We start from the raw sequence: 25,198 nt of genomic DNA, 5'->3' as shown, positions 1-25,198 counted from the left end.
AAAAGCAGAGAGGCTGAGGCTGAGGCCCTGACTGCAGGAAGGCAAGCTGTGGTGCCAGGACTCTGGGTCAGGCTTCAGGTAGAAGGCTGTGATTTCCCTAAGGAGCATCCTCAGGCAGTCCGGCTCCGTGCTGATGGAAGGGACCTGTGTGTCTTTTTCTGGGCAGGGCTGCCAGTGAGAGGATCAACAATGTCACAGGCAGGTAGGTGGTGACACTGAGGGGTCAGAGGGGTGTGAACATCATTATCCTCATTGTCATATATGTGGCCGGGCCATGTTGATACAAAAGGTGTCTTTATTGAGGTCTGGGTAAGAATTAGGCACTTGGCCAGAGCAGCAGCTTAAATATGAGGCAAGCAGTCAGGGGTTTTAGCCATGCCCGGGGCTAGGTTGGGGCGGTGAGGCTATAGGCACAGGCTGTCCCTAGAGGGACAGAAGTCATGGAGGAAAGGGGAAGGTGACACCGAGCAGTCTGGGTCAGAGACCTGGTGGGCTGGCCCAGTGGGGCTGGGCAGGAAGCTCTGGATGGCAGTTCCAGCAGGAAAGGGACCAGGCTCTCTTGTTCCACGAACCCCTTAGACCAGGCCTTAGCCTCTGGATGGGGCTGCCATACTGGGGGGCTCTTCCCAGGCCTCACTTCTTCACCTTGGCATCATAGGTGCCTGCATTCTTGTAGGCACTCACATAGCCACTGTCATCAAGGATGTCCTGCCGCCCAGCAATGCCCTTGCCCTTGCCACTCTCGTCGAAGCGTTCCTTGTGGGAGCCGGTGTACTTGCTTGTGTCCGTCAGCCGTTCCACAGCTCCCCCTGTTTTTGCTTTCTGTTTGGACAGAGTGCCCCCAGGAGCACCTGGTTAGGGAGCCCAGCCCCTCCCACCCCAGCTGAGATTCCCCACATGCCCCTCAGTATCTCCCTGAGACCAGCAGGGCACTTACAGTGACGCCCACGTTGGCTGGTTCCTTGCCTGCTACCAACTGGCAGATGGCATCGAAGGCCTCCTCCTTGCTCTTCCCCTTGAATCGCTTGGGTGCCAGCTCTTCCAGGGCCTTCTTGAACTCCTCATAGTTGATGACCCGAGCAGACTTCCCCCTGCCAGGTATGTGGGCACCGTGAGTTTCCCCCCTTCCTGACGTCCTCCCTGCTTCCAGCCCCTCAACTCCCACCTTCTGGGAACATCAGAAGCAGAGACTGCCTGGGGCTCACTTGACTTTGGAGAAGACGATGTCGACGTCGGTCCCTGTCACGGCCTTTCCGTCAGCCACCTTGCAGTCCTTGCACAGCTTGGCCCAGTTCTTGCCATTCATCTCTTGCCCACTGGCCTTGGGGTCACCGTGGATGGCAAACTTGCGGAAGCTCTCCTCCAGCCCAGCCACGTCCGTGCTCGCTGCCATGCCACCCTATAGGGACCCACCTCAGTCACCTCTGAGTCAAGCTGCTCCCCCGCCCCCAAGGCACAGAATATCACTACCTCAAAACCTGCAAGGTCTGAGTTGGGGGCACTCAGGATACATACCCTCAAGAGCTGCCTGCAGAGAGGAGCCAGCACTCAATGTTTCCCTGGGCCCCCAAGCCCTGAGAAAGAGCCCCAAGAAGAAAAGTCCTGTTGCTTAATGCTGCCCCTGGCTTGAAGTGGAGTTCAGAAGATGAAATCATGATGCCCACACCAGACTGAGAACAGAGTGGCCCTGTCCCGAAAGACTGTGAGGGCAGCAGCTGGGATCATGGCTTTGTGTGGCCCTGGCACAAGGCCTGCTTGGGTAGAAGTGAGAGTGGCAGAGCAGGCCTCCCTCCCTCCCTGGGAGTTCCATGCCAAGCTGGGTCAGGGCCAGGCTAGGCTGCTAGTTGGGCAGGTATTTAGTCAGGACAGTGTTTGTTAGGGTCATGAGGGCCCATCAAGACCCAGCCCTGGGTGAGAAGGGCGCCAGAGCACAGGCAAGGGTGCATGCCCTAGGCAGGGGAGCAGCTGGCCCAGCCAGGACCTTGTTACTATTTGCTGTTAAACAAAAACATGAGGGGAGCGGGAGCCTGGGGCTGGCCTGGCCACAGTTTGTGAAGCCTGGAGACGGTTGCTAAGGGAGGGTGGTGCTACTTGGAGAATGTTGCTAAGGGCAGGATGGTGTCAGAGTGGCTCAGGGAGAAGCTCCCATTGCTGCTGGGCTGGGTTGGGCTGGGGAACAGGGACCCACGGGTGGGGCACGCTAGCACTCCCAGCACCTGGGGCACAGCCATGGCTTCCTGGTCCCTTGCCACCCATTGGGGCTGTAACCTCCCAGTCTGTGGAATGGAGGAGGAGCAGGAGATTGGGGGACTAGCCTAGGGTAGGGGGACTAGCCTAGGGTAGGGGTTGTAGAGTTATAAGCCCCCAGATGCATGTTGATGAGTAGGACTATGGCCTTGGCCCTGTGATCCTCACGCCTACACCCTGCACCAAAGCACACTTCCCCAACACCATCAGCCCTCTGCTGAGACCCCTTGGCCATACCCTGAGCACCGCCACACCAGTCCACACTCCCATAGCTGTAGGCACTCAGCCCTGGCCCTCCACCCCCTCGGCCTTATTCCCCCGATCACATCCTTCCCCTGGTACTCAAACCTCCCTCACAACACCCACAGCACCCCCCTAAAGTGCTCCTCTCAGACCCTCCTACAGTCCCCTGCTCCCACCAGCTGCCCCGAGACAGGGCTTGGACCATTCTTTCAGCATCCATCCTTGACATATATACTAACAGCCCTGTACTGAAGACTTCCCCAGAAACATGCTCAGCCCTGCATTGAAGGGTGCCCCCCACCCCCACAGTCCCCCTGCAGTCCTCTGACCACACCCACAGTGCTGCACTGGAACAACCCAGCGCTGATGCCTCCCTGACCACACCCTCGGCCCTGCATTGTAGCTGCTCCATCCATGCACCCACAGCCCTTCCTGAGACCCCTAACCAGAGCCTTACACCCCACTCTCCTTCCACACACCCTCAGCCCCAACCACACCCATACACCCCCAACCTTGTTTGTACATCCACAATCATCTGGCCACACACTCAGCCCTGCACTGAAGCCCCCCAGTGTCTGCACCCCCAGACCTGCATTTTCCAGACTCCTAGGTACTATGTTGGGACACCCCCTGCGTTGAGACCTCCCTGAGCAAACCCACCTCCTCCACTACAGCCTCCCAACCAGTCATGTCTTCAGCAACCATCTTATACCTCTGCCTTTCATACTAGAGCCTCCAGTGACCGTGGCCTCGGCCTCTACCAACTACCCGCTCTTCTGCTACCACTGGCCAGTGACCACACTCACCCACCTCTAAGTCCCAGTTTCTGGAACTGGGAGCACCCACAGCTGTCACTTTGCAGAGACTCTGTCCATAATCCCAGTGCACACTGCACTAAACTTCCCTCTCCCTACACTGCAGCCTCCCATCAAGGACTCCACAGACCTAGCGCTTGCTCATGGAGTTTAGAGCCTAGGGGAGCTTCCATGCCACAGGATGCTGGTCCTAGAGACTGGCAGGCTCCTGAATCCAGTGTTCACTCCTTTCTGTGGGAAGATGCATTCTTGGTAATTTCGGGGCTGATCAGATAGAGCCAGGTCACAGGCTGTAGTCCCAGGGGCCTGCAGGCCATGGATGGAGCAGCCACGCCCAGGGCCACCAGCTTGCTCCCGCTGGGACAGCTGGAGTCATCAATCAGCCCAGCAAGAAGGTGGGGGTGGGAATGGAACGCTAGGTCCCAGGGCAGGGCGCTCAGCTGGCGTCTTGAGCTCGGTACCCTCCAGGGTTGGGACCCCTTCCGGGCGGCTCCCACCCCCACCCCTCTTCCTTATCATGCAGGATACTGTTTAGGGTGGTTGGCGCAGGGGTTCTCCTACCGACTTCTACCTCGTGGCTGCTCCTGCAGCCCGCGTTCGACGGACAGAAGGACACAAGAATGGACCCACGGACGCGGGAGACCGGGCGGCTCTGCAGCTCTGCTCCCTGCCGGCTCCTGGGCGGGACTGCAGCTCAGGCGGCTCTGCAGTATTATCCCCTGTTTCTCGGTCTCCATAGAGACGGCGAGTCCCACCCCCGGGGCTGTCTCAGCGGGAGAGTGACCAAGGTCAGGCTGGCTCCACCCACCGGACCCCGCCCCATCGACGCTGGGAGATTCGCGTGGGCAGAGCTGCCAAGATTGCCGCCTCCTTTCGCTTCCTGGGCAGCTCCGAGGCCTCCGCCGCCCGGGAGATCAGCCCTCTGCAGCGCTGGACGTCCCCGATGGCTTCCTAATGGGAAAGCAGCCCCCCATTCTGTGCTCCACCCTAAGATCAAGGCCTCCGCCTCCTACAGACAGCCAGCTTCCCAGAGCCACAGCTGAAGGAGGGGGGAGGGGGGAGGGGGGAGACCGGGAGGGTGAGGGGCGGGGCAGAGGATAGGAGGATCCCTTCCCTCGGCGCCAGTGGGTAGTGGAGGCTATAGCTGGCTCAAGACCATGGCTCTCCAATTAACGTGTGGCATCCCCGGGTCACAACTCAGGAGCACTGGGGAGAGGGGACAATGGGCAAATCAAGAGTGCCCAGTCCCACCATCCTGGTACACCTAACGGCTCATCCTTCGCCAGGATAAAGCTCCTGAACCTCCCGGGTCTCTGCTCTCTGCTGCCTCCCGCACGCAAAGCCTGCTTCCCCTCTGGTCTCCAAGTGAAAACGCTTATCTTAAAAAAAAAAAAAATAGCCTCCTCCACGCAGCCTTCTAGGATCTTTTCTAACCAGGAGCTTTGTGCCTGCGCACCTTGGGTCCTCGTTCACCTCCATATGACAATCTGGGTGGCCGCATACTATAAGGGGGCCCACCCCATCCTCGGCCCCTAGGCTGGCGGGCAATGGTCCAATTCCAGGAGGGCCCACGGCCCTTGCTATTCAAAAAGTTTGCAGTAAGTCCGCAAAAGCATAAAAAATGTTTATTGGAGCATCATGGCCAGTGGGGCAGGTATTGCTGAGTCGTGGGGGCGGGGGGGCCGATCCTGCCGGCAGTAGGGGCTCCTAAAGTGCACTCGTTCTGCGAGGGTGGGGGTGTTGCATAGAGAGAGTCGGGTCGGCCCGGCCGGCCGCTCCTCCTCAGCCCTCCTGCCTCTCGGCCCAGCTAAGCCAGGCCAGCCTCCGGGCCGCCCGGTGCCCCGGGCTCCCCGCTGCTCGGACTCACGAAAACAGCAGGCAGCTGTGCCTGCAGTGTCTGCAGCGCCAGCCCGGGTTCTCCGCCCCTGCCTCCAGGAACCGCCAGGGCGGCGCTGCCCAGGCGCGTCTGAGCCACGGGAATCTCATCCATGGACTCGGCTGACGCCGAGTGGTAGGTGCCTGCAGGGCCGGCAGCGTGTACCGGGCTAGCGCTGGCAGAATCCGACGAAGAGCTGGAGCGGTGGCCCGGGGCCTGGGGCCCTGCGGGGTGGATGGAAATGTGAGACTAGGGACCGCGACACTCTCGGGCCCCTACCTTTCCTTCCCTCGGAGCTCCCGGTGCAGGATCCAGTCAGGAAGGGCCCTCACCCGGCTTCCTCTTTTTCTGCAGAGACAGCAGGGAGCCTGAGTGCCCTTTCCCCAGGTCCCTCATCATCAAATGAGGCAGAGGAGTGAGGCAGAGTGGAGGCTTCGTTCCCATCCCCTTCCACCCCGGGGCAGGGGGCCCAGCACAGTACCCAGTACCTGGGGTCGGATCCCAGGGGGCAGAGCGAGAATCTCTGGGGAAGAGGGTGGTGGAGGCTCCTCTTGGCCGCTGGTGGCAAGGAATGGGGAGGAACTGAGGGTGAAGTGGGAAGGTAAACTCTGAATGTGGATAATCCCGCAAATCCCACCCAGATGGAGGTCCTCAAATAAGCCTCCCTTCCTAGGAGACAACAAAGGGGCACTGATCTGTCCAAGGCCAGGGTGAGCAGGATCCAGACCCTTGCTTTGGTCTTGGCATTGGCCTGCCCCCTTTCTCCCACCTCAGATGGCCCTGCCATGCCCATGGGAGATGCCCAGATGGCACATGTCCAGATCACACTCACTTGGCATTCACTGCAGCAGGCCTGGCCTGGCCAGGGGGCTCTGGACGCACGTGGCTGAAGGTCCGCATGTAGAAGTCTGTCCCCTGGGGAAGGTGGGGGTGAGGGGGGCTGGGATGCCAGGTGTGGACCCAGGGTCTTACAGGTCCTGAGACCACCCAGTCCTGGACATAACACCCTCCAACCAGGCCTCTGTGAGAGGTCTGGGTGCAGAGGTCTGCTGTTTTCCTCCAGGCTCCCCAGCTCTGCTGGAAAAACCCCTTTGCAGGACGAAGCTTAAAACACCCATTTCTGGACCTCACCCCATCCCCACAGACCTCCTCATTTCATCTAGTCAAACTCTTCCTCCAGGAAGCCCCCCAGCCTCATGGGTCCAATGCATCATCAAGAGCTGCTCTAGACAAGGGTGGTGACGGGAAGAGGTGCTCAGATCTGCCCTCTTGAGCTCCTAGCCCCTCCCAAGACTCCAGTCTCTAAACCGATTTTTCCCCAGCTGAGACATGGTGCAGCCGGCTGTGCACAAGCCAGGTGTGCACCCAAGGTTGTGTGCATGGCTCCACAGTTCCCGCCAAGCTGAATTCTCAGAGTACCAACCACAGTCTTGGCTGCTGGGGAATGCTCGGTCTCCCCCCACCCCTAACCAGAAAGGGAAGGCAGTGGGGTGGTAGAAAAAACAGCACCAGGACCCCATCCAGGACCAGGCTTATGGGTGAATTCTGTCTTGTTTAGAAGCTGATCCTAACAGCAACCCTGTTTGTTGCAGAGACTGAAAGCGGAGGGGCCTGAAGTTGGGATGTCACAGGAGTGACCTAGGCCTGCACCCCAGCAGGCAGGACGTGCTCCAGCTGCGTGCCTATGCGGACTGCAGGTGAGGAAACAAAAGCCAGGAAAAGGCAGCCTGGCAAGGCCTGGTGCCAAGGATGTGGGGCGGGGCCAGGACCATGACAAGGCCCCGCCCCACAGGGTAGGAGGTGGGTGGGAGGAAGGGGAAGGCACTGGGACAGCTGTCGCTTGCTCCACAGCTGTTTCCATGGAGACCCAGGCGTCCTGACTAATGCAGAGACGACAATGTAACAGCACACACGGTCTCTAAAACAAGGCTATGTTTGGGGGCAACGGCTCCAGAGTGGGGCCCCTTCCGCATTCCTGCTCAGGGTGGGGGTGGGGAGGCTGCCTGGGGCACTGGCAGATCTAGGGGACGGAGCCTAGCTGGCCACAGGCAGCTGCACAAATGCAGAGATTGAAGCCTCAGCAAGCTGCACGTCCAACCTCTGCCCAGGCTGGCCCTTGGGGTAGGAGTGTGGGGTGCCAGCCTAAGCAGAGGAACCCTGGGAAAGAGGAAGGGGTCTGAGGCCAGTCACAAGGACTGGGACCTCAAGGTAATCCTCCTTCCACATCTTTCCCCTTCCCCATTGTGAACCTAGCACCCCTCCAAGGCCTAGCAGAGAGGGGCAGAGCCTGCCCTGACGTCCCTGGACTCCAGAAGGGTTGGGCAGAGGAAGCTGGTAACCGGAGAGGATGGTCCCAGAAGCCCGAGGGGCCAGAATGGGACAAGAGCTAGGCCCTAGCTGGCTGGGGAAGTCTGAGGGTGTCACCAGGGTGTCCCGGCTCAAATCCTCCTCCTCTCACCACAGCTGTCCCTAGGATCCTCTGAGGGAGGTCCTTGACACGTGCACATTCTTGAATGGTACCGTGGCTCCTCTCAGCCTCTGCTCTCTCTCCCGCACACCCACTGGGAAGGCCTCCCTCAGGTCTTTCACAGATGACGCTAACTGTCCTTGCTGCTGGCACATCTGGCTTCAAAGTCTAGGTAGGTCGTGACTACAGGGCAGGGGACCAGAGCTCCGGAGCTGGGACATCTCAGGGCTAGCCCTGCCTCAGTGGGCACCGCTGTGCCGCTGGAGCCTCAGACTCCTCTGTGAAGCGGAGATGGGGATGATGCCCAGGCCCCAGGATGGCTGCCACAGTGCTGGCTCACACGGGGTTAGTGCCCAGCACCAGGGCAGGCACACAGTGGTGAGGAAGGGGGTCTCCACCAATAGCCACCACTGCCCCGGCCCTGACAGCCTGGCCCGCCCCCAGCAATGAGAACGGGAGAGGCAGGGTCCCGAACCCTCTCCCAACCCGCCCACCAGCCTGTGTTTGTGTCTAGTTGCCATGAGGACTTGGGATCTAGGGCTCAGCCTTCCCAGCAAGGACCTGCCTGGGCCCCCTGCCTTCCCAGTCCCTGGGGGCTCTGAGTACTGGGCCTCCCCTCCCCTCAGCTGCTGACCTCAGGAAGCCATGGGGCGTGGGAATGGGGATAGGCTGGGCAGCAGCTGGGCTGGCCAGGCCCTAGCCTGGGTTGGAGGGTTCCTGCTTCAGAGTGTCAAGACCTTAACTCTTCCCAGACCCAGCTTCTGTTTAACCTTTCTTGACCTCAGTGTGCTCATCTGCAACATGGATGTGGCCACATTACCTGCCTCGTGGGCTGGTTTAAGGATTAAATAGCGTATAAGGGCTCAGGGTATAGGTGGAAATAACTGCTGACCCAGTCACTGGTCCATCCCTCTCTTCCCCCGCAGCTCCAACCTGCCTGGTTCTGGGCTCCCACGTTCCCGACCCTCCAGCACATGCTTGGAGTGCAGACCGGCACAAACAGAGGGTCAGGGAAATGCAGGGCTCCTTTGTGCTGGGCCCACACTTGAGCAAGCAGGCATGTGCTCAGTACAGGCTTGGCTTCACCCCTGCTACCCGGCACCCCTACCCCAGCTGCTGTTCCAGACCTGCTTCCCTTTGTCGTTGCTCGTCACTGGCTGCGAGCTGCACAGCCCACCCCCCCGGTGCCCATCTCCCACCCCCTCAGCCCTCTGGGCCACTTCTGTACCTGAATGGTCCGCATCTTGGGGGGACATGACTCGAGCTGCCTGTGGGCCCCCCTTGCCTCCTGTGGTGGACGATGCTGCACGACGTACTCGTAGGTGGTGAGCTTGTGCCACACTGAGGGGTGAGGACAGGGCTCAGTGCAGGGGAAAGGGGACCCTGGTGTTCAGGAGGTGAGGGAGGGTCCCAGGTCCCAGGTCCCAGGCTGAAACCACTGTCCCCATACACACTAAGCCATGGAGTGAGACCAGGCCACCACAGAGAGCCAACAGTGGGTAGGGGCATGGCTTCAGGGCTCTACAGCCCAACTGGCACCTCCCTGCAGTCTAGGGGCCCCTACCCTCTGCAAGGCAAGTGTGCCAGGGGTTGGGGAGGGCACTTACTGAGATAAATGTGGAAGCAGAGCAGGTGGCCGAGCAGGGCTGTGGACAGCAGGCCCAGAAGGATGAGCAGGGCAGCCAGGGCCAGGATAGCAGGAGCCTGGGTCTCCACGGGGGCGGCAGGCAGGAACACGAACCACACATCGGTGTGGTTCTTCAGGACTGTGAGGCACAGGCAGCCTGTGCTTAGCTGGGGCTGTGACCAGTGACCAGAACAGGCCCGGGACTGAAGGGTGGGCGCAGGCCTGGAGCCCAGACTGACCTTCAAAGTGGTGGTTGGTACGCAGCCTCATGGGATTGACAAAGAACTCCACGAAGACATAAGTGGCCACCAGCACGAGGAGTAGGACACCCAGTAAAGCAGATGCCACACTGTGTAGAAAGAGCCTGGGCCCAGCCGTGGGCAGCTGTCAGCACCCAGGTGCTCCAGCTGGGTAAAGGGCCCAGCACTCAGAAGGACCCATGGTTAGGATGGGGAGTGAGGCCTCTGATCCCACAGGCCCAACTCCTCACCCAACTTAGGGCAATGGCAAAGATGGGGGGCCACCCCCCAGGTCCCCACTTTCCCCTGGTCCAGCAGAGGGAAGACCCCAAACCCGCCCTCAGCAGCCCCAGGAGGCAGCCATCAGGAGCACACAGAGATGCACACCAGCACGCAGCTCCTCCACAGACCCCCGTCCCCGCCCCACCCCACTGCAGTCTCAGTGGCCCGACTCACACTCAGACCCGCACATGCCCAGGCACCCGTTCAGCCTGTATCCGCTCTCACCGGTAGTTCCTTTCGCCCACACAGTTGTTGAGCCACTTGCAGTGGTGGTCGAAGCCGCACACACACTTGTTGCAGGCACTGCAGTGCTTAGAGCGAGCACTCCTGTGGGAGGGGAGGAGGAACAGTGCGATTGGCCCCCTCGTCCTCCCCTTTCCTCCCCTTGGCCGCTGCAGCAGTTGGCTGGAGCAGTGAGAGTCCTAGGCCTGGAGCGGATTATCCACCAGCACCTCCCAGGGACCACCGAGCTCGGTGCTGGGGAGCGTGCGCGCCCTCTGCTGGCACTGAGTAAGCGAGGCACCTGGAGGAGCCAGTGTTTCTGAAGAGCTGGGGACCCAGAGGCAGAACAGGTAGGGGGCACTACATCCTCCCACTTGGGAGCTGTGTGCCAGGTGACGGTGGTGTGAAACGGAAATGGGACTTCCCTTTCACGCAAGGACCCTTGTGCTGAACCAGGAGACGATGCAGGTGTGGGGCCAGGATGCAGAACAGAGCAAGGCTGCTAGGTTCAGGGCCTGCATTGCTCTTCCAGACACCTCCATTTTCCCAGTGCCCGTTTCCCTACAAGTCTATGGGACTTATGCTGGCATTCTTCCAGAAAACCTCAGCTTGTTGGGGCTCATCCAAAGGGCGCCAAAGGAAGACAAGCAAGATGACACCCAGGTGAACGTGGGGCAGTTCACCAAAGATCAGGTGAGGTCACATCAGGAATAGGAATCTCCCAGCCCCAGCGAGGGATTGGGGAAGCCCAACCGAGTGTGGAAGAGTGGGGAACCCTCCCCCAGAGCTGGACGGAGCGCTGGAGTGGGCAGCAACTGCCAGAGGAGCACCACGCTGACTGGCGCCTAGCGAAGGGAAGGACGGTCGGATGCCAAAGTCCTCAGCACCTTACTAATGCTATGGGCTCTCTCTCGGTCCTCTGCACAGGCCCTCTTCCAACAGGCTGCCTGCGTCTTCAGATCAGAGGCGTGGAGCTGCCCTCGGACCACACGCCCATGCCCAATCCTCCACCTGAGGCTGGGAGGCAGGAAGCTCTAGGAGCAGGGAAGGGCTCTAGGGAGGAAGTCTGGACCAGCCAAGGGGGTATGGGCTCCGCACGGACTCGTCTGCCCACTAGGAGTGTGGAGCAGGAGCAAGTCACCCGGCCTCTGTGGGCCTCAGAGTCCTCGTGGGTAAACGGTATCGGCTCAGGCACTAGGCAGGCTGGCAGTGACTCTGGCTCTGTTGCCCAATAGCCATATGACCTCAGGCAGGCCTTTCAGCCTTTCTGAGCTTTGGGCTCTTCCTCCTCTGTGGAGAAAGATGCTGCCCACCCTGTGGTGGTTGTTCACGAGCACTTGGCACACGGTAAGCACTCAAGTGTCAACTCCCCTCCTTGTCCCTATCTGGGAACGCTTGTGAGATTGGGGTGGGGGGTGGTGACTGGCCATGTTATTCATCAGAAATGTTTGTGGGTGTGGGGTCATGCCAACTGTTTCCTACTTTTACTGTTGGAAATGCTATTCCTCATCTTCTGTTTCCAATCACCTTCTCCTTACCTTCTCCTTCACCCAGTTCTCTGTCACTCAATCAAGATTTTTGACTGTATAAAACACATGTGTGGCTGCGAACCAAAGTGTCGCAGGTTCGATTCCCAGTCAGGACACATGCCTGGGTTGCAGGCCATGGCCCCCAGCAACCACACATCGATGTTTCTCTCTCTCTTTCTCCCTCCCTCCCCTCTCTAAAAGATAAATAAATAAAATCTTTATAAAAAAACAAACAAACACATGTGTTGTTAGGATGGCTGGAAAGCCCTGGGCATGCCCCTTCCCTCTCTGCCTCGAGTTCCCGCAGACAGGTTCCCCGGCACACTCATCGCCCACACACGCCCTTGGTCCACGTGAGCACTCACACATCCACGTCGCACAAATTGCAGTGCAGGTCTTCAATGACGTGTGCGTGTTGGCTGCGGTTGAAGATGGGCAGGGGCCCTGCGTAGCTCTTGTCCCGTACGTTGGCATCTGCTGGATCGATGGAGACAGCAGTCAGGTGCACCACGAGGTGGCCGGCAAAGATGGCGCCCATACACTCCACAGGTTAAAGGTTCACTTCATACACTGCCAGCTGGGAGCCCACCCCTGCTTCCTGTGGCCGGAGAACTGTTCTCCACCTCCATGTGACTCCCTCATTAAGAGACTCTTAGCCTGTGCCACCCCCTTCCTCCTTGTCAGCCCTCTCCAGCGCACCCAGCCCCCGAGGGAGGAGGACAGCAGCCATCTGGTAACAGAGCTCACAGGCCAGCACCGCCCGCAGCTGCCGAGGGGCCGAACACAGGGCCGTGGCCTCACTGTCCCAGGCTTGGCACAGGCCCTGGCTGGTCTGACCTCCAATTCTGATTTGGTTTCAGATTCCAAAATGAGAAGTGAGACTGAAGGAGACCATCCTCTAAGGTCAAGGGACCCAAAATATAAGCCCTAAGCTTGTTTGTCTTGCTCTCACAGGAAGTCTGTTCCGAGAGGGAAAAGGCCATCCTTTCTCAGTAGCTGGGCCCAACAGACAATCACTGCAGACAGGGCCTCACGCACCCACTGCCCCCCTGACCTAGATAGAGTCCAGGTACTTGGACCCCTGGGGCTGAGCATCTGGGACGTCCTGACACGTGCAGGCCCTGACCAGAGACAGCATATCTAATTCCTGGAGCTGAAACACAGCTCTTCCAGGACCTATCTGCTCAGTGATTGGACCAAATGCTGGAGATGAGTAGGCTGACAACGCACTGTAAAGTCTAACTGTTTAAAAACTCACCAACAGGTTCCACCCAGGCAGCCAACCATCCATTCATTTACCCTCTTGCTAGCCAGGCAAAAACATCATGCCTCCATCATTCATCTTCCATCCACCAGCTGTCCAACCTCCTTTCCTCCCTTCGTCCTCCTCCTCCAAATTTCCCTATATGTGTGCACAGGCCAGGCTCCACCCTGATGTGCGGTACATAGTTGAAGGAGACAACCCTGTGACCCACCAAAACCCCTCTCTGGCCCTGGCTGTGGGTCAGGCCTTTACCTCTTGCCTGGGCTGTTCCACAGCCTCCCGACTCTGCTCCTCCTCTCTCAGTCTCCTTGAGTCCGCCCTTCACTTGGTCCCAAAGTGAGCTTTGAAGAACTTCAACCTAAAGCCTTGCCCTCTACAATGGCTTCCAATGGCCCTCACGCTAGAGTTTACTCTCAGCTCAGTGCCCAGGCCCCTTACGCTCTGGCTCCTCTCAAACCCCGCTGGTATCAGCAACCACTACTCCTCCCCATTCCAGCCTCTCTTCCGACACGTTGAATGTGGGCAGGCATTCCGTTTCCAGCCTGTTCCAGCACTTCTCCCGCCCCCACAACCTGGTTCATTCATCCAACTGTTCACCAGGTCCTTCTCTACGCCAGGCGCTGAGGGGCATGGCAGGAGCGAAACAGACATGGTCCCTAGCCCCCGGGAGCCTGCAGCCTGCTGGGAAACGCAAATGTTCATCAAATGACGGGTTGATTACAGTGAAGACAGTTCATGGGACTGTGTGAGTTTGTGTGACCCTCAGCTAGCCTGAAGGGACCCAGAAAGCTTCGCTGAGAAAGTATCGTCTCAGCTGAGACTTGAAGAGGAATGGGTAACAAGGACCTGGCTCGTTACTGGGGGCAAGCAGAGTCCCAACCAGAGGGGTGACTCCGGCTCAGCCCAGGGCTGCCATGCGAGATTGAGGCCCCGCCCCCCCCCAAAAGGAACCAGGGTCCATGCCACCAAATTCTGGCTTTTCTAAAGGAACCAGAAATCTGGATTTTTATGTGAGGCCTCTTATTTTTTAAATGTTGACAAGGAAATAATTTTTTAAAACCCACCTGCCAAAGGAACATTTAAAATCTGTCCTTCTGTGTGTTAATCATCCCTCAAAATTTTAAAAATCTGTAGGCCAAACTGCTTTGTGGGCTGTCAGTTCTTGACCCCTGACCTAGCTGGGTGTTCGGGGGGAGAGAGAGGCCGGGGGCTTGCAGGCAGAGGCTGGGGTCACGGCAGAGAACAACGGAGGACATAGCATAAGGGGCTGGCGAGACAAGCAGAGGCCAGAACACAGCCTTGAGCGTCTGGACCCTCATCCCTCAAGGCAGAAAAAGAGCCATTAGAGGGTATGTAGCTGGGGAGCAACTTCGTCATGTCTGCTTTTTGGAAGGGCAGTGTGGCTGCAGGGACCCAGGCGGACTGGCCAGGGTGAGAGCGCGTGTCGGGGGGCAGGTTAGGCAAGGCAATTGTCCTGGAGAAAAGAGAGGCGGATGGCAGTGGGGGAAAGAGGGCGATTCGATGGCCATTTAGGAGGTAAAATCAACAGGACTGGATGACGGACTGGATACAGGTGATGCAGATAAGAGGCGGAGTCGAGAGCAACTGGACAGGTGGGTTAAGCACTGGTGAGGGGGGACGCTGTGGACAGCAGGCATGCGTCTGGGCCGGTGGCGATGCTGGTCTGGTGGCCCTCCTCCTGCATCCACACGCAGTATCCTCTAGGAGCCGTACCTCCACACTCACCACAGGACTGTCCCTGGTCTACAAGGCTTTCCCCAGCGGGAGGCTGAGCACCCAGGGCCGGGGGTCTGTCTTGCTAGGCTTTGCAACCCTAGGTCCCAGGCCAGATCCAGGCCCGAGGTGGGTACTGGGTACCTATCGTTGCCCTACCTCACCTGCGGGAGCCCGCAGAAGGACGGTGGCTTTGACGGAAGGAAGGAGAGCCATCCAGGCCTGGACGGGGTGCCAGACCTGGTGGTTCTGTGAGCCGCCACGTCACCCAAAGCAGTGAATGTGGTGAGGGCAAAACCCTCAAACCGCCCCGGAGCCTGAGGATCGCTGCTGGCCTCGCTAGGTACCAGCTGTGTGACCTCGGGGAGTCACTTAATCTCTCTGAGCCCCAATTTCTTAGTAGAATGGGAGGGATACCTTCAAACTATTGAGGGTCAAATAAGATAATCCTGGTACAGGGGTCGGCACAGGCTTCACACATAAAAGTGCTCAGCAAGTGACGGTTCCTTGTCTCCTGTTATTTGTTCCGATTGCACTCACTTCAGACCACATGGCACACGCCCAGCGGCTCCTGAGTGAGGGGTGTGCCCGTTCCACATCCCGAGAAGAAAATCCCACGAAGCATTCTAGTTAATAGCCTTGACTAAGACCTACTGGCCACCTCAGGGAAAGTCCAGTTTCCCACTTACGGAGCTGGCGAGGCCCAGGAAGTCCCCCAGCAATACTGCTGGTGCCCGAGGGTGGCAGCCTTCTCTGGAGTCCCTTCTCCACACACTTGCCCTTGTCACTCACCAGCCCAGCGCTCTGTTATTTCTGCCACGTGCCCCGTGCCCCATACAAGACAGTGTGCTCACAATTAAGGCTCGTGCGCTCTGGAGCTCAGACACACGTCCTCGCGTGCTCCCTGTCCCCACCCTGGAAAGCAGGCAGGACTCTTCCTGTCAGACAGCTGAGACCCAAAGAGCTGGCAGAAGCTGCTCAGCCTTGGGCAGCACTGAAAGGGCTGAGCTGGGACCAAGCTCCGCTGCTGACTCTACGTCTGAGGCATTCAAGTTCATCCCTGCGAACCTCCAGTTTGCCCGAGCTCTGCTCCCTGAGAATCGTCTCCATGAACCACACACGCCAGGGCGCATGCGCACGGGCGCCCTCTGGGCGGGGCACGTGTCCGCCCCCTGCGCTCCCATCTCTGAGCCTTGCGGCTTCGTCCACTGCAGTCTCAGCATTAGGCTCCTGCAGGTTCCTGTTTGTCATTGTTCCCAGGAGCCTCCAGGGCACTTTTATTCCCTCCTGTCAATTCAATCTTACCCTAAAAGGGCAGGATTTACAAAATCAATGAGTATAGCATAGCATAATAACCTGTCCAAAATAAAAACACACTTTAAATGTACCAGAAACCTTACTATGTACAAGAATTCTATGGCCCTTTTTGAAAAGTGAAAAATTATTTCATAAATGAAATAATTACTCTCTAACTTATTCCTTATTGAGCTCTGGACACAATTAACCTAAAGAGAGCCTTCAAGTGGTACCCTGGTTGACGGGGTTCCCTTCTGCTGTGGGGCTTGAAATGCTCCCAGGGACCTTAGTCTGGAGGGTCACCACATCAGGCAGAGGGGCCACATGGAGGCTGGAGGCCAGGCAGGGAGGCACCTGGTCCCCTCGCCCACCCCGGGAGGAGACAGCACCTGCCCGTGCTGCCTGAGGCTCCGGAGCCCACCCTCAGGCCTCTGCCATGTTCTCCATCCACTGCCCCCACAATCCCCTGCACGAGCCCGACACTCTCCCAAGGATACAGCATAGCCAGCGGGCACCCAGTTGTGAGGCAGGAGGGGGACAAGGACCCCAAAGCCGATCACAGCGAAGAAGAGGTACAGCAGCCAGGCCACAATCTGGAGCGGGTGAGGGGGCCAGCTCCACCCATTCCGGCGTGACCGCTGGCCCTGCAGCTCCGGGGAGGGTCCGCTGGCCTGCGAGGGCGCTGTCCACACACTCTTCTCAGGGGCTGTCTTGTTGGAGGGCTTGTTGCAGATGTTCATCTCCAGAGGGAGAAAGAGCAGAGGCAGCATTAGCCTGAGGAGGCCTGGGCTGGAGCCCGGAGCCCATGCCTGCAGCCAGCTTTCAGCAGTGGGGGAAGCAGGCTGGGGTGTAAAACCACCTCCCAGCTACTCTGCAGGGGAACCCGGTGCCCTAGCATGATGAGGCCGAGCAGTGGGGGAGCGTGGTAGTGGAGTGTGGTCTCAAAGCCCCAGAGCCAGCTGTGGCCCCGGCCCCGGCCAGTGCAAGGTAGCAGGGTCCAGGGTTTACTCAGGACACAGTGGGGCTGCCTGTTACTCCAAGTGTTCTGTCTCCACAGCCATCAAAGTTAAACCCAGTAAGACATGTTCTCATCTGGTAACAATATCGAGCCGGGGCCAGAGCGATGAGAACACATGCTGATTCTGTTACGATTAGTCACCTCTGTCCTGTGGCCCAAATGCAAGTGTCAGAGAGGGCCCCCTTACCATTTGTTAAGGGAAACAGGGAGTGGAGTTGTTCCGAAGGGGAATCTGCCCTCTGCCCCGGGCAAGCGTGTAATTCCTTTAGGGCAGGGAGAACCGAGGAGTCTCCCCTGTGCCTCAGAAGAGCTGCTGAGGATTCTTGGCTGGGGAGGAGCTAGCACACAAGAGCGAGGGGAGGGTTCCTCCTGGGTTCCCTCCAGCAGAGGAAATGGTCATGCTCCTCCAAGTAAAATCTGGGCCTGGTGCACTGAGCGCAGAACGGTGGGCTGGCCCTCGCTGGTGTGGCTCAGTAGATTGAGCACCAGCCTGCAAACTGAAAGGTCTCGGGTTCAATTCCCTGTCAGGGCCCATGCTTGCTTGGGTTGCGGGCCAGGTCTCTAGTTGGGACGTGCAAGAGGCAACCGATTACTGTGATCGGTTTCTCTCTTGTACTGGTTTCTCTCTTCTCCCATACATGGATGTTTCATGGATGTTTCTTGCCCTCTCTTTCTCCCTCCCTCCCCCTCTCTCTGAAAATAAATAAAATAAAATAAGGAAAGGTGAAAGGTGGGCTGACCTGAGGGAGCTCAGGGAAGGCCAGGCCTTGGCCAGAACTGGCCACCAGATGGCAGCACTACCACACAGCCATCCTTAGGCCCAAGAGCTGGCCTGGTGGCCAAAGTCACAGGCAGGGCGGGCAGGGTGGGCCTATCATTACAGGAAGAAGAGCCCCAGGCCCCCTAGTATCTTCTGGGCCTGAGAAGGGACTAGAGCCTGGATAGGCAGCACCATATCGGAGAGACAGGCCCAGTTGGAGTTCTTGCAGGGAAGGCCAAGAGCTGGAGACAAAGCCCTGGCAGCTGGACTCTCGGGAGTCCATGCCTATGCGCCTGCCTCACTTCTCAGCCCAGCAAATGGAACTTGACCCTAGGCCCACTGAAAGTGTCTCCTGGCGGGGGGGGGGGGGTACTCCAAGTGGAGCCAGGGCCCTCATGCTCAGTCTTTACCGGGCAAGTGGCTTTGCCATTTGGAACACTGCCATACCTGTGTGTTTGCACCCCCTGCCGCCCTGTTTCTCCAGCTTCCCCTAAGGGCAGTAAATACACTGTGATTCATTCACCTCTGCTCCCTACATGCCCTCCCCCAAGGACCCAGAACATACCTTGTACACAGAAGGTACTCAGTGAATGTTTGCTGACTGGAGAACATCTGCAATAAAAGGAAATGTGGGCACAGTAAATGGTGTGGAGCCCCGGCCCGCCCGAAGCCATCTGGCCCCGTCGCCCTGCCTCCAGTCTGCACAGCCAGCACGCACCCACAGCTCCCGGGTCCCCATGGACACCACGCACCCATGCCTCCTCCGCCCCAGCGCCCCTGCCCACTGGCTGTTAGCCTAACTACTGAACGCTCATCCCACCCGAGGCTCAGAGCCTCCTGAAAGCCAAGCCTGGCATATCTGCAGCCACTTCTGAGTAGCTTCATCTCAAGGCTAAATGAGATGATCCTAGTTTTCTTCCAGGGATTCAACTGGAATCCTTGGGTCATTGGCTTTGTCTTCAATAAGCAGCAGCAAACGGCAAGAAAAGGGCTCCAGCTTTGGAGGCCAAAGATCTGGGTTCAAGTCCCGGCTCAGCACCTGCTAGCCGAGTGCCCTGAGTTTCTTCCTCTGAAAAACGGGATCAGGGTTGCCTACCGCGGGCCGCGGACAGATCAGCGACACTGCAGGTGAAGCCTGCCACAGAAATGCTCCCTAAATGGTAGGCATCAGAACCACCCTTAAAATAGCCCTTCGGGTGGGCTGTTCTCACTTCTCCAGACTGAGGCACCTGATATCTGGCATTCTATGAGGTGTAAGGCCAAAGTGACGGGGTTGGTGGAAGTAGCTTTCTTACAGCAGTGGTCTCAAGGAACAGTGTCACAGGAGCTGGGCCGCGGGGTCGCCATTCTAACCCTCTCACCTTCAATCAAAGGTGACTAAAAAGCTGGCATCACTTTCTTTTGGATGTCCCCAGTGGTAGGAAAGTTTTATCCTTGGCCCTGGCTGGTGTGGCTCAGTGGTTGAGTGCTGGCCTGTGGGTCAAAGGGGCGCTGGTTCAATTCCCAGTCAGGGCACATGCCTGGGTTACAGGCCAGGTCCCCAGAAGGGGGCGCATGAGAGGTAACCACATATTGGTGTTTCTTTCCCTCTCTTTCTCTCTCCCTTCCCCTCTCTAAAAAAAAAATCAATCAATCTTTAAAAAAAATTGTTTTGTCCCTGATTTCTGGAAATAGTCAAAGGTGACCAGCTCAAGCCCAGTGAATACAGTTCAGCCGATGGTTCTGCTTGGAGGAGGGGCAAACCCCCAGGCTTGCACATCGCTTATCTGGCGACATCATCACCAGGGCAGTAACTTTAAGGGAACCCACGAACTAGGGTCCCTAAGTCCTGGCTTTCTTTTCTTTTCTTTTCTTTTTTAAAGATTTTATTTATTTATTTTTAGAGAGAGGAGAAGGGAAGGAGAAAGAGAGGGAGAGAAATATCAGTGTATGGTTGCCTCTCATGTGGCTCCCACTGGGGACCTGGCCCGCCACCCAGGCATATACGCCGACGGGGAATTGAACCAGTGACCCCTCAGTTCATAGCCCACGCTCAATCCACTGAGCCATATCAGCCAGGGCAGTCCTAGCTTTCTGTTTGCCATCTCCCCACCTTAACAGCCCTACACCTTGAGGGACTTTCTAAAGAAAGAAGCAGAGGTACAAGGCTGATATGCTCCTGCTGCCAGGAGTGGCCTCACAGTTACCACAGGCACCCCCAGTCCTGCAGCAGCCAGACACCCGAGGCAGCAGGAGGCACCATCTGAGGCCAGGAGCCTACGCAAACAGCCTCTCAAGTGGCTCCGACTCGAAACCAGGGCACCCTGGCCCAGAGAGGTACCTGGGTGAGACTGTGGATGAGGGGACAGCGCTGGTAGGTCTGAGTCCCTTGCAGCTGGAGCAGAAGTCTGGACACCCGATCCGGTCAGGAGACATGCCACCTGCCCCAAAGCCTGGGCTGGCCAGCTCTTAACTGATGACATTTGCCCTTGTAGAGCTGGTAACCACACATCCTTTTGGCCCAAAAGATTTTGATCAAAAAAACTGGGAGGTCAGAGAGAATCCAAAATGGGACCAAGCACTGTCACCTGACCCAGGGTCACTCTGGCCCCTCCTCCCCTCTCAGCACTTCTCAAGGAGACCAGAGTGAAAGATCCGTGGCTCTGCTCCTGGACAGTGTGACCAGCCTGCACACTCATGCCTTGGCCCAACCAGCACGTATGGGGGCCTGGCCCCCTATGTGCACTGAGTTTGTAAACACAGGTGAGACCAGGCTCCAGCCCTCTGGGGCTTGCTCTCTGGGTACCCAGACAGACGTCAGGGCAATGCGTGAAGGGGTATTTTAGCAGCTTTGCAAGGGTCTGAGGGCAAGGTGAGCAGGCAAGGGCAGAGAGGAGAGGAAAGGAGAGAGAGCGAGAGAGAGAGGGAGAGAGAGGCAGGCCCTGGGGAGCTGCAGGGTTAGATCCCAGGGGGCCAGGTGAGGAAGTGGGTACTACTGAAAGAGCCACAGGGAGTCACAGGAAGTTTAAAGCAGGAGAATGACAGAAAGGTGATAGGAGTTTTGGAAAGCTTTCTCTTTTTAAAAAAAATTATTTATTTTTAGAGAAAAAGGGAGAGAAACATCAATGCACAAGAGATAGGTTGCTTTCCACAGGCCCCAGCCCACAACCCAAGCACGTGCCCTGCCTGGGAGTCAAACCAGCGACCCTTTGGTTCACAGGCCGGAGCTCAATCCACTGAGCCACACCAGCCAGGGCTGGAAAGCTTTCTAGGCCCAAAGCTTTGACTTTGTGGGGGAGTGAGCACGAGCGAGAGAGGAAAAGGTGTGGGGGGCGGTAACACCACAGCAACTAGCAGCCCTGTACACTGGGAGGAGATGGCTGGGAGGTGGAAGTCAAGTCCATACGCTCCCTCCAGCCCACTGAGTCCCCAGCTGCATCTTTGGCGGCTGAGAGATACACAGGCCTTGGTAAGACTCTTCACATACCTTCTGCTGCCACGGAACAAACCACAGAGTCAAGCTGGCGGAGACAGAGGGAAGGCGAGAGGGAAGAGGCCCCATGGAATGTCAGCGCCAAAGGCAGCTGTCACCTTGGTAAGCTAAGGACCCGCCTGCCATCTAAGGCAGGCTCAGGGGTCATGCAGGACGAACCCCCCGCCCTGTCCCAACAAGGTGAAGCCCATTGCCAGGATGACAGTAATCTGTTCATGTTAACATTCAACTGCTAAAAGCCTGAAATAGCATCTCCAAATAAGGCTGGGCTACCTGGAAGGGGAATCTTAACATTTCGAGTTCTTTATGAGAACTGTAAAACATGCAACTATAGAATAGTTGCATGACTGATCCACTTTCCCCTCGCCACCTCCACTCCAACGGGAAAAACAGTGAGGAATGTGATTCTGCAGCTCAGGCGCAGAGTTGTCCAAAGAAGCAAACTGAGGGCAAGTACCAGCCCTGGAGAGGGCACTGCGGGAGTCCTGCAAGATGGCTGAGGATTTCCACAAGCGATTTCCACCAACTCAACTACCAAAGGGAGCTTGTGGAGAGAGGCCACCGGATGGGGAGAGAGGGTCAGAGGAGGGACGGAGTCAGAGGAGAGGTTTGGACGGCCCAGAGACCTGAGCCGCCAATGGGGCGGTGGGGCGGGGGCGGGTTGGAGCAAGGTTTGAAGGGCTAAGCCCAGAGACAGAGCCTGGTTCTGGACCCTGCACTGCAGCTCACAGGTTGAGGAATTCGGGCAGGGGGTGCAAATGTCACAGAGACACTCTGGGTTTCCCCTTCTCCCACCTTTCAAACACATTTAGCTCGAAGGCAATGCTTACCAAGCTTTAGAACACATGCACCTTCAGGCCCACATTTGTACAGATGTATCCCAGACGCACACTCACAAAGTGTACAAAGACACACTGAGTCTTGTTTGTAATAATAAAGGACAAAAAACAATACAAACAAACCATGGCACATCCACACAACAGTACTCGACTCCACATTAAAAACAGGGAGGAGGGAATGACAGGTAAGTGGAAAAGCAAGGTGTGCGGTGGCTGTGGAGCGTGCTACCGTGCGAGCAAACACAGAGGCGGTGGCCAGACATCTGTGTCCCCGTGTGTGCGGGTTCCCTCTGGAAGGAAACACAAGGACGCGAACAGAGGGTCAGCCTTTGGGAAGGGGATCTAGTGTCTGGGGGTGAGAAAGAGATTTGCTTTTACTATGTACTCTTTGGTACTGTTTACTTTTTTTTTTTTAGCCACGTGCATGCACTGCTTTTGGGAAAAAAAAGAAAAAACCTGTCAAATAATAAATAATTGCACGGTGTCACCTTTTGCCCTGCTGGCCCCACGAGCAGGCCAGTGAGGACCGAATGTGCTCGTGTGAGCCAGGGCCTGTACTCCGCCAAACAAACAAGGAGCTCCTGCCTGACAACCGGGCAACGTGAGTGCTCAGTTTCAGTTCAGCGTTTTCTCATCTCAAGAGCAGTTCCGACTAGTCCAGCTAAAGGGCCGTGAGCAAGCGCTGCAGAGCTCCCCACGGGCCGCTGGGGTCTTGTTCAAGCCGGAGGCAGACAACCAGGCAGTGCAAGGAAGGAGATGCTGGGTGGGACCTTGTTCTAGGCCTTGGTCAGGGGCCCACGCAGCTCCGAACCCAAAGGGAAGGCACGCGCCACAGAAAAGATGCTCCCGGCCTCTCCTGGTTTAGCGAGAGGGTTTATGGTTGCTGTGCGAGAGGTTTTCTATGGATATTTCTAAATAAGGTAAATGTTTTTCTCCCGGGATCTGCTTTGGAAATAATTTTCACCAAGAGTTAACAGATGCCCAATTTAACCACCTAAAGGAGGGCAGGGTGCCTTGTTTTACAGTGTAAAAAGTCTTTAAAAGGAACTTTGGGGGGCAAGTACTTTGTTGATTAAAATTCCCCACAGGTCCCAGAGAAGTCTGTGGCCTTAAAATTCTAGAAGGTGCTCTAGTCTGACTAAGAGATGCACACCACCACAACTCCCAGAAAATAAACTGGAGCTCCCAGCCGTTCTCATAGACCTGCCCCCCAGGCACCGGCCTCAGGGGAGGCTGGGCTTCTCCCTTTGACAACGTGCAGGGGTCCGATGCTGTGGCAAGGGGAGCTGGGAACCTCCGTCATTCCCGAGTTGATGTGGCCTGCAAACATTTTCTGTGCCATTCTCCTCCAGAAGCAATGGCCGCAAACTGGGGACAAGGACGGAGTGACAGGGAGCAGAACCGTGGCCAGTGAGTGGAGGCAAGGGTTGTTGACTTTAACCAGGAAATCAACTCACTTGATTATAGGGAGCAAGCCCTGAAGACCACCCGCCAAGAAACAGTCATTAAGAACAAAGTTGTGACAGAACAAAGTAAGAAAAACAAAAGGGGGGAAAAACTGGTTAATTAAGCACCGATATTGCTTTTATTCCATCTTATGAAGATTATCTGTTTATAAACCCGTCCCCCACGGTGAACCGCCAGCTCCACAAAAGTAGGGACCACCCTCCATCCACTTCTAAAGCCGCCTCTCCTTCCGTGAGGGAAGCTAAGCCACTTCTTACCATCTCCACGGCCATCACCTTAATCCAAGCCTCCATGATTGCTCCCCCACAGGGCTTCGATGATAATAACCACCGCTAGCATTTAGGGGTCACTTTGGTGCCAGGCACTGCCTTAAGTGCTTTGAAGGAATTCACTTAGTAAAACCCTCGCCACTCTCTTGAGTTACATCCTATCATTTCAATCTGTTCTCAGAGACCTCTCCAGACACTGGCCTCAGGGGTAGCTGGGCCCTCACTTTCTCTCTTAGAAACACCGTGCAGGGCAACATCCCCCTTTCACCGATGAGTAAGGACACCGAGGCTCAGAAAGACTGAGCAAGTTCACCTGGGAGGCACAGCGAGACTGGCAGAACCAGGATGACCCTCAACTGACTTCCTGGTGTGCCCGGTCGTGCCCACAGCAACCAGAGCGAGGTGAGCTTTTCAAAACTTGAAACTTCATCAAAACTCTTCAACGGTTTCCTCCTCCTGCTAGAACAAAGTTGAAACTCCCACCACATCCTCCAGGGCTCCCTCACCATAGTACTTGGCTGACTCCAGACCTTTGCATTTGCCTTTCATTCTTCCAGAGACACCCCTCCCCTGCTCACGATGCTGGCTCCTTTCCAACCTTCAGCTCGTACCTTCAGTCAACTTTGACAACAGACCCTCCTCGGCCACCTTCTTCCATTTCACCTCCCGAGCCCTTATCCCCACCTCAAATCACTTCAGTCGTGTATCTGGCACCTGTCCACCCCCGCCCCCGCCCTCCACGGGGTCTGGAGATTGGCTGTTTGGAGCCCCCCGTGGCCCCTCCCCTGCCACACAGTAGGCACTCAATGCAGATCTGTGAGCCTGGTAAATACTAGAAGGGAGCCCCGCGCTCTGACGGATCCCTGCGGCCAAGGCCGCGGGCTCCAGGCCCAAGCGAGGCAGAACACCGCTGGGTGGTGACAGCCGCAGCCTAGTGGCTCAGGCCAGGCTTCGAGGTGAGAATACCGCGGCGGTAGCTCCTCACCTGCGCGTCATTTAGGCCAGCCAGATCGGCCCCGCCAAGGTCTCCCAGAGGTTCAGCCCTCGCGCCTGGCCGTCCACACGCCCCCCTTCCCCGGGCGGCCGCGCTTCAGACCCTCGCGGCCCGGACGGCCCCCGGGAACGGGCGGCGGCGCACCCCGGAGCCGAGCCCCATCCCGAGCTGTGCGGCGGAGATTAGGACGGCTAGTCCTAGGGCTCCGGATCCAGGGGTCTGATGGCTGTACAGCCGGGCCGGGCCGAGGCTGGCTGGGCCTCGTCCGGCGCTGGACCCGTTCCCCTGGCAACGGCGCGAGCTACGGCGCCCCACAGCGGCCAAACCGCGCTGCCTCACTTCGCGCCTGCACCCCGGCTGAGCCGGCCGGTTCACCGTTCCTTTACAGCGTTTCTGCTAGAAAACTCATTCTCCCACCACTCCAATCCAGTTTGTCTTCTCGAAACCCTAAAACTTGTTCCAAAACCACCCTCTTCCAGCTTCTACCGAGACCACCATTTTCAGGGATATTCCTGCACATTTTAATGAGGCTGTGCAG

The 25,198-nt window shown here is 57.4% G+C and overlaps 2 protein-coding genes across 5 annotated transcripts; both read right to left on the bottom strand.

Moving 5' to 3' along the window:
- Positions 1–262: 262 nt before the first annotated feature.
- TPPP3 (tubulin polymerization promoting protein family member 3) lies at positions 263–4,026 on the bottom strand. 3 transcript variants are annotated; one of them, XM_045818777.1, is made up of 4 exons: positions 3,867–4,026; positions 1,206–1,399; positions 938–1,091; positions 263–822 (listed from the first exon to the last, which is right to left on the bottom strand). In XM_045818777.1, the coding sequence occupies exons 2-4, from the start codon at positions 1,391–1,393 to the stop codon at positions 634–636; spliced, it is 531 nt and encodes a 176-aa protein (XP_045674733.1). In that variant the 5' UTR covers positions 1,394–1,399; positions 3,867–4,026; the 3' UTR covers positions 263–633. The 3 variants fall into 3 exon arrangements, with proteins under 3 accessions (XP_045674733.1, XP_045674734.1, XP_045674735.1); XM_045818778.1 differs by having other exon boundaries at positions 3,877–4,023; XM_045818779.1 differs by lacking the exon at positions 3,867–4,026 and adding an exon at positions 1,516–1,667.
- A 379-nt stretch (positions 4,027–4,405) lies between these two features.
- Positions 4,406–24,940, bottom strand: ZDHHC1 (zinc finger DHHC-type containing 1). 2 transcript variants are annotated; one of them, XM_045819133.1, is made up of 12 exons: positions 24,652–24,940; positions 18,185–18,231; positions 16,339–16,581; positions 11,913–12,088; positions 10,022–10,123; positions 9,515–9,639; positions 9,256–9,414; positions 8,877–8,989; positions 6,014–6,096; positions 5,670–5,763; positions 5,514–5,529; positions 4,406–5,405 (listed from the first exon to the last, which is right to left on the bottom strand). In XM_045819133.1, exons 3-12 carry the CDS (start codon positions 16,579–16,581, stop codon positions 5,113–5,115), a joined length of 1,404 nt encoding a protein of 467 aa, XP_045675089.1. In that variant the 5' UTR covers positions 18,185–18,231; positions 24,652–24,940; the 3' UTR covers positions 4,406–5,112. The 2 variants fall into 2 exon arrangements, with proteins under 2 accessions (XP_045675089.1, XP_045675090.1); XM_045819134.1 differs by having other exon boundaries at positions 5,670–5,739.
- Positions 24,941–25,198: the final 258 nt, after the last annotated feature.

This window comes from Phyllostomus hastatus, unplaced genomic scaffold (genome assembly GCF_019186645.2).
Source record: "Phyllostomus hastatus isolate PE091 unplaced genomic scaffold, TTU_PhHast_1.1 phas_scaffold_345, whole genome shotgun sequence".
Classification (NCBI taxonomy): domain Eukaryota; kingdom Metazoa; phylum Chordata; class Mammalia; order Chiroptera; family Phyllostomidae; genus Phyllostomus; species Phyllostomus hastatus.
The sequence above is the reverse complement of the archived record's forward strand: the minus strand, read 5'-3'. Positions and strand labels throughout refer to the sequence as shown.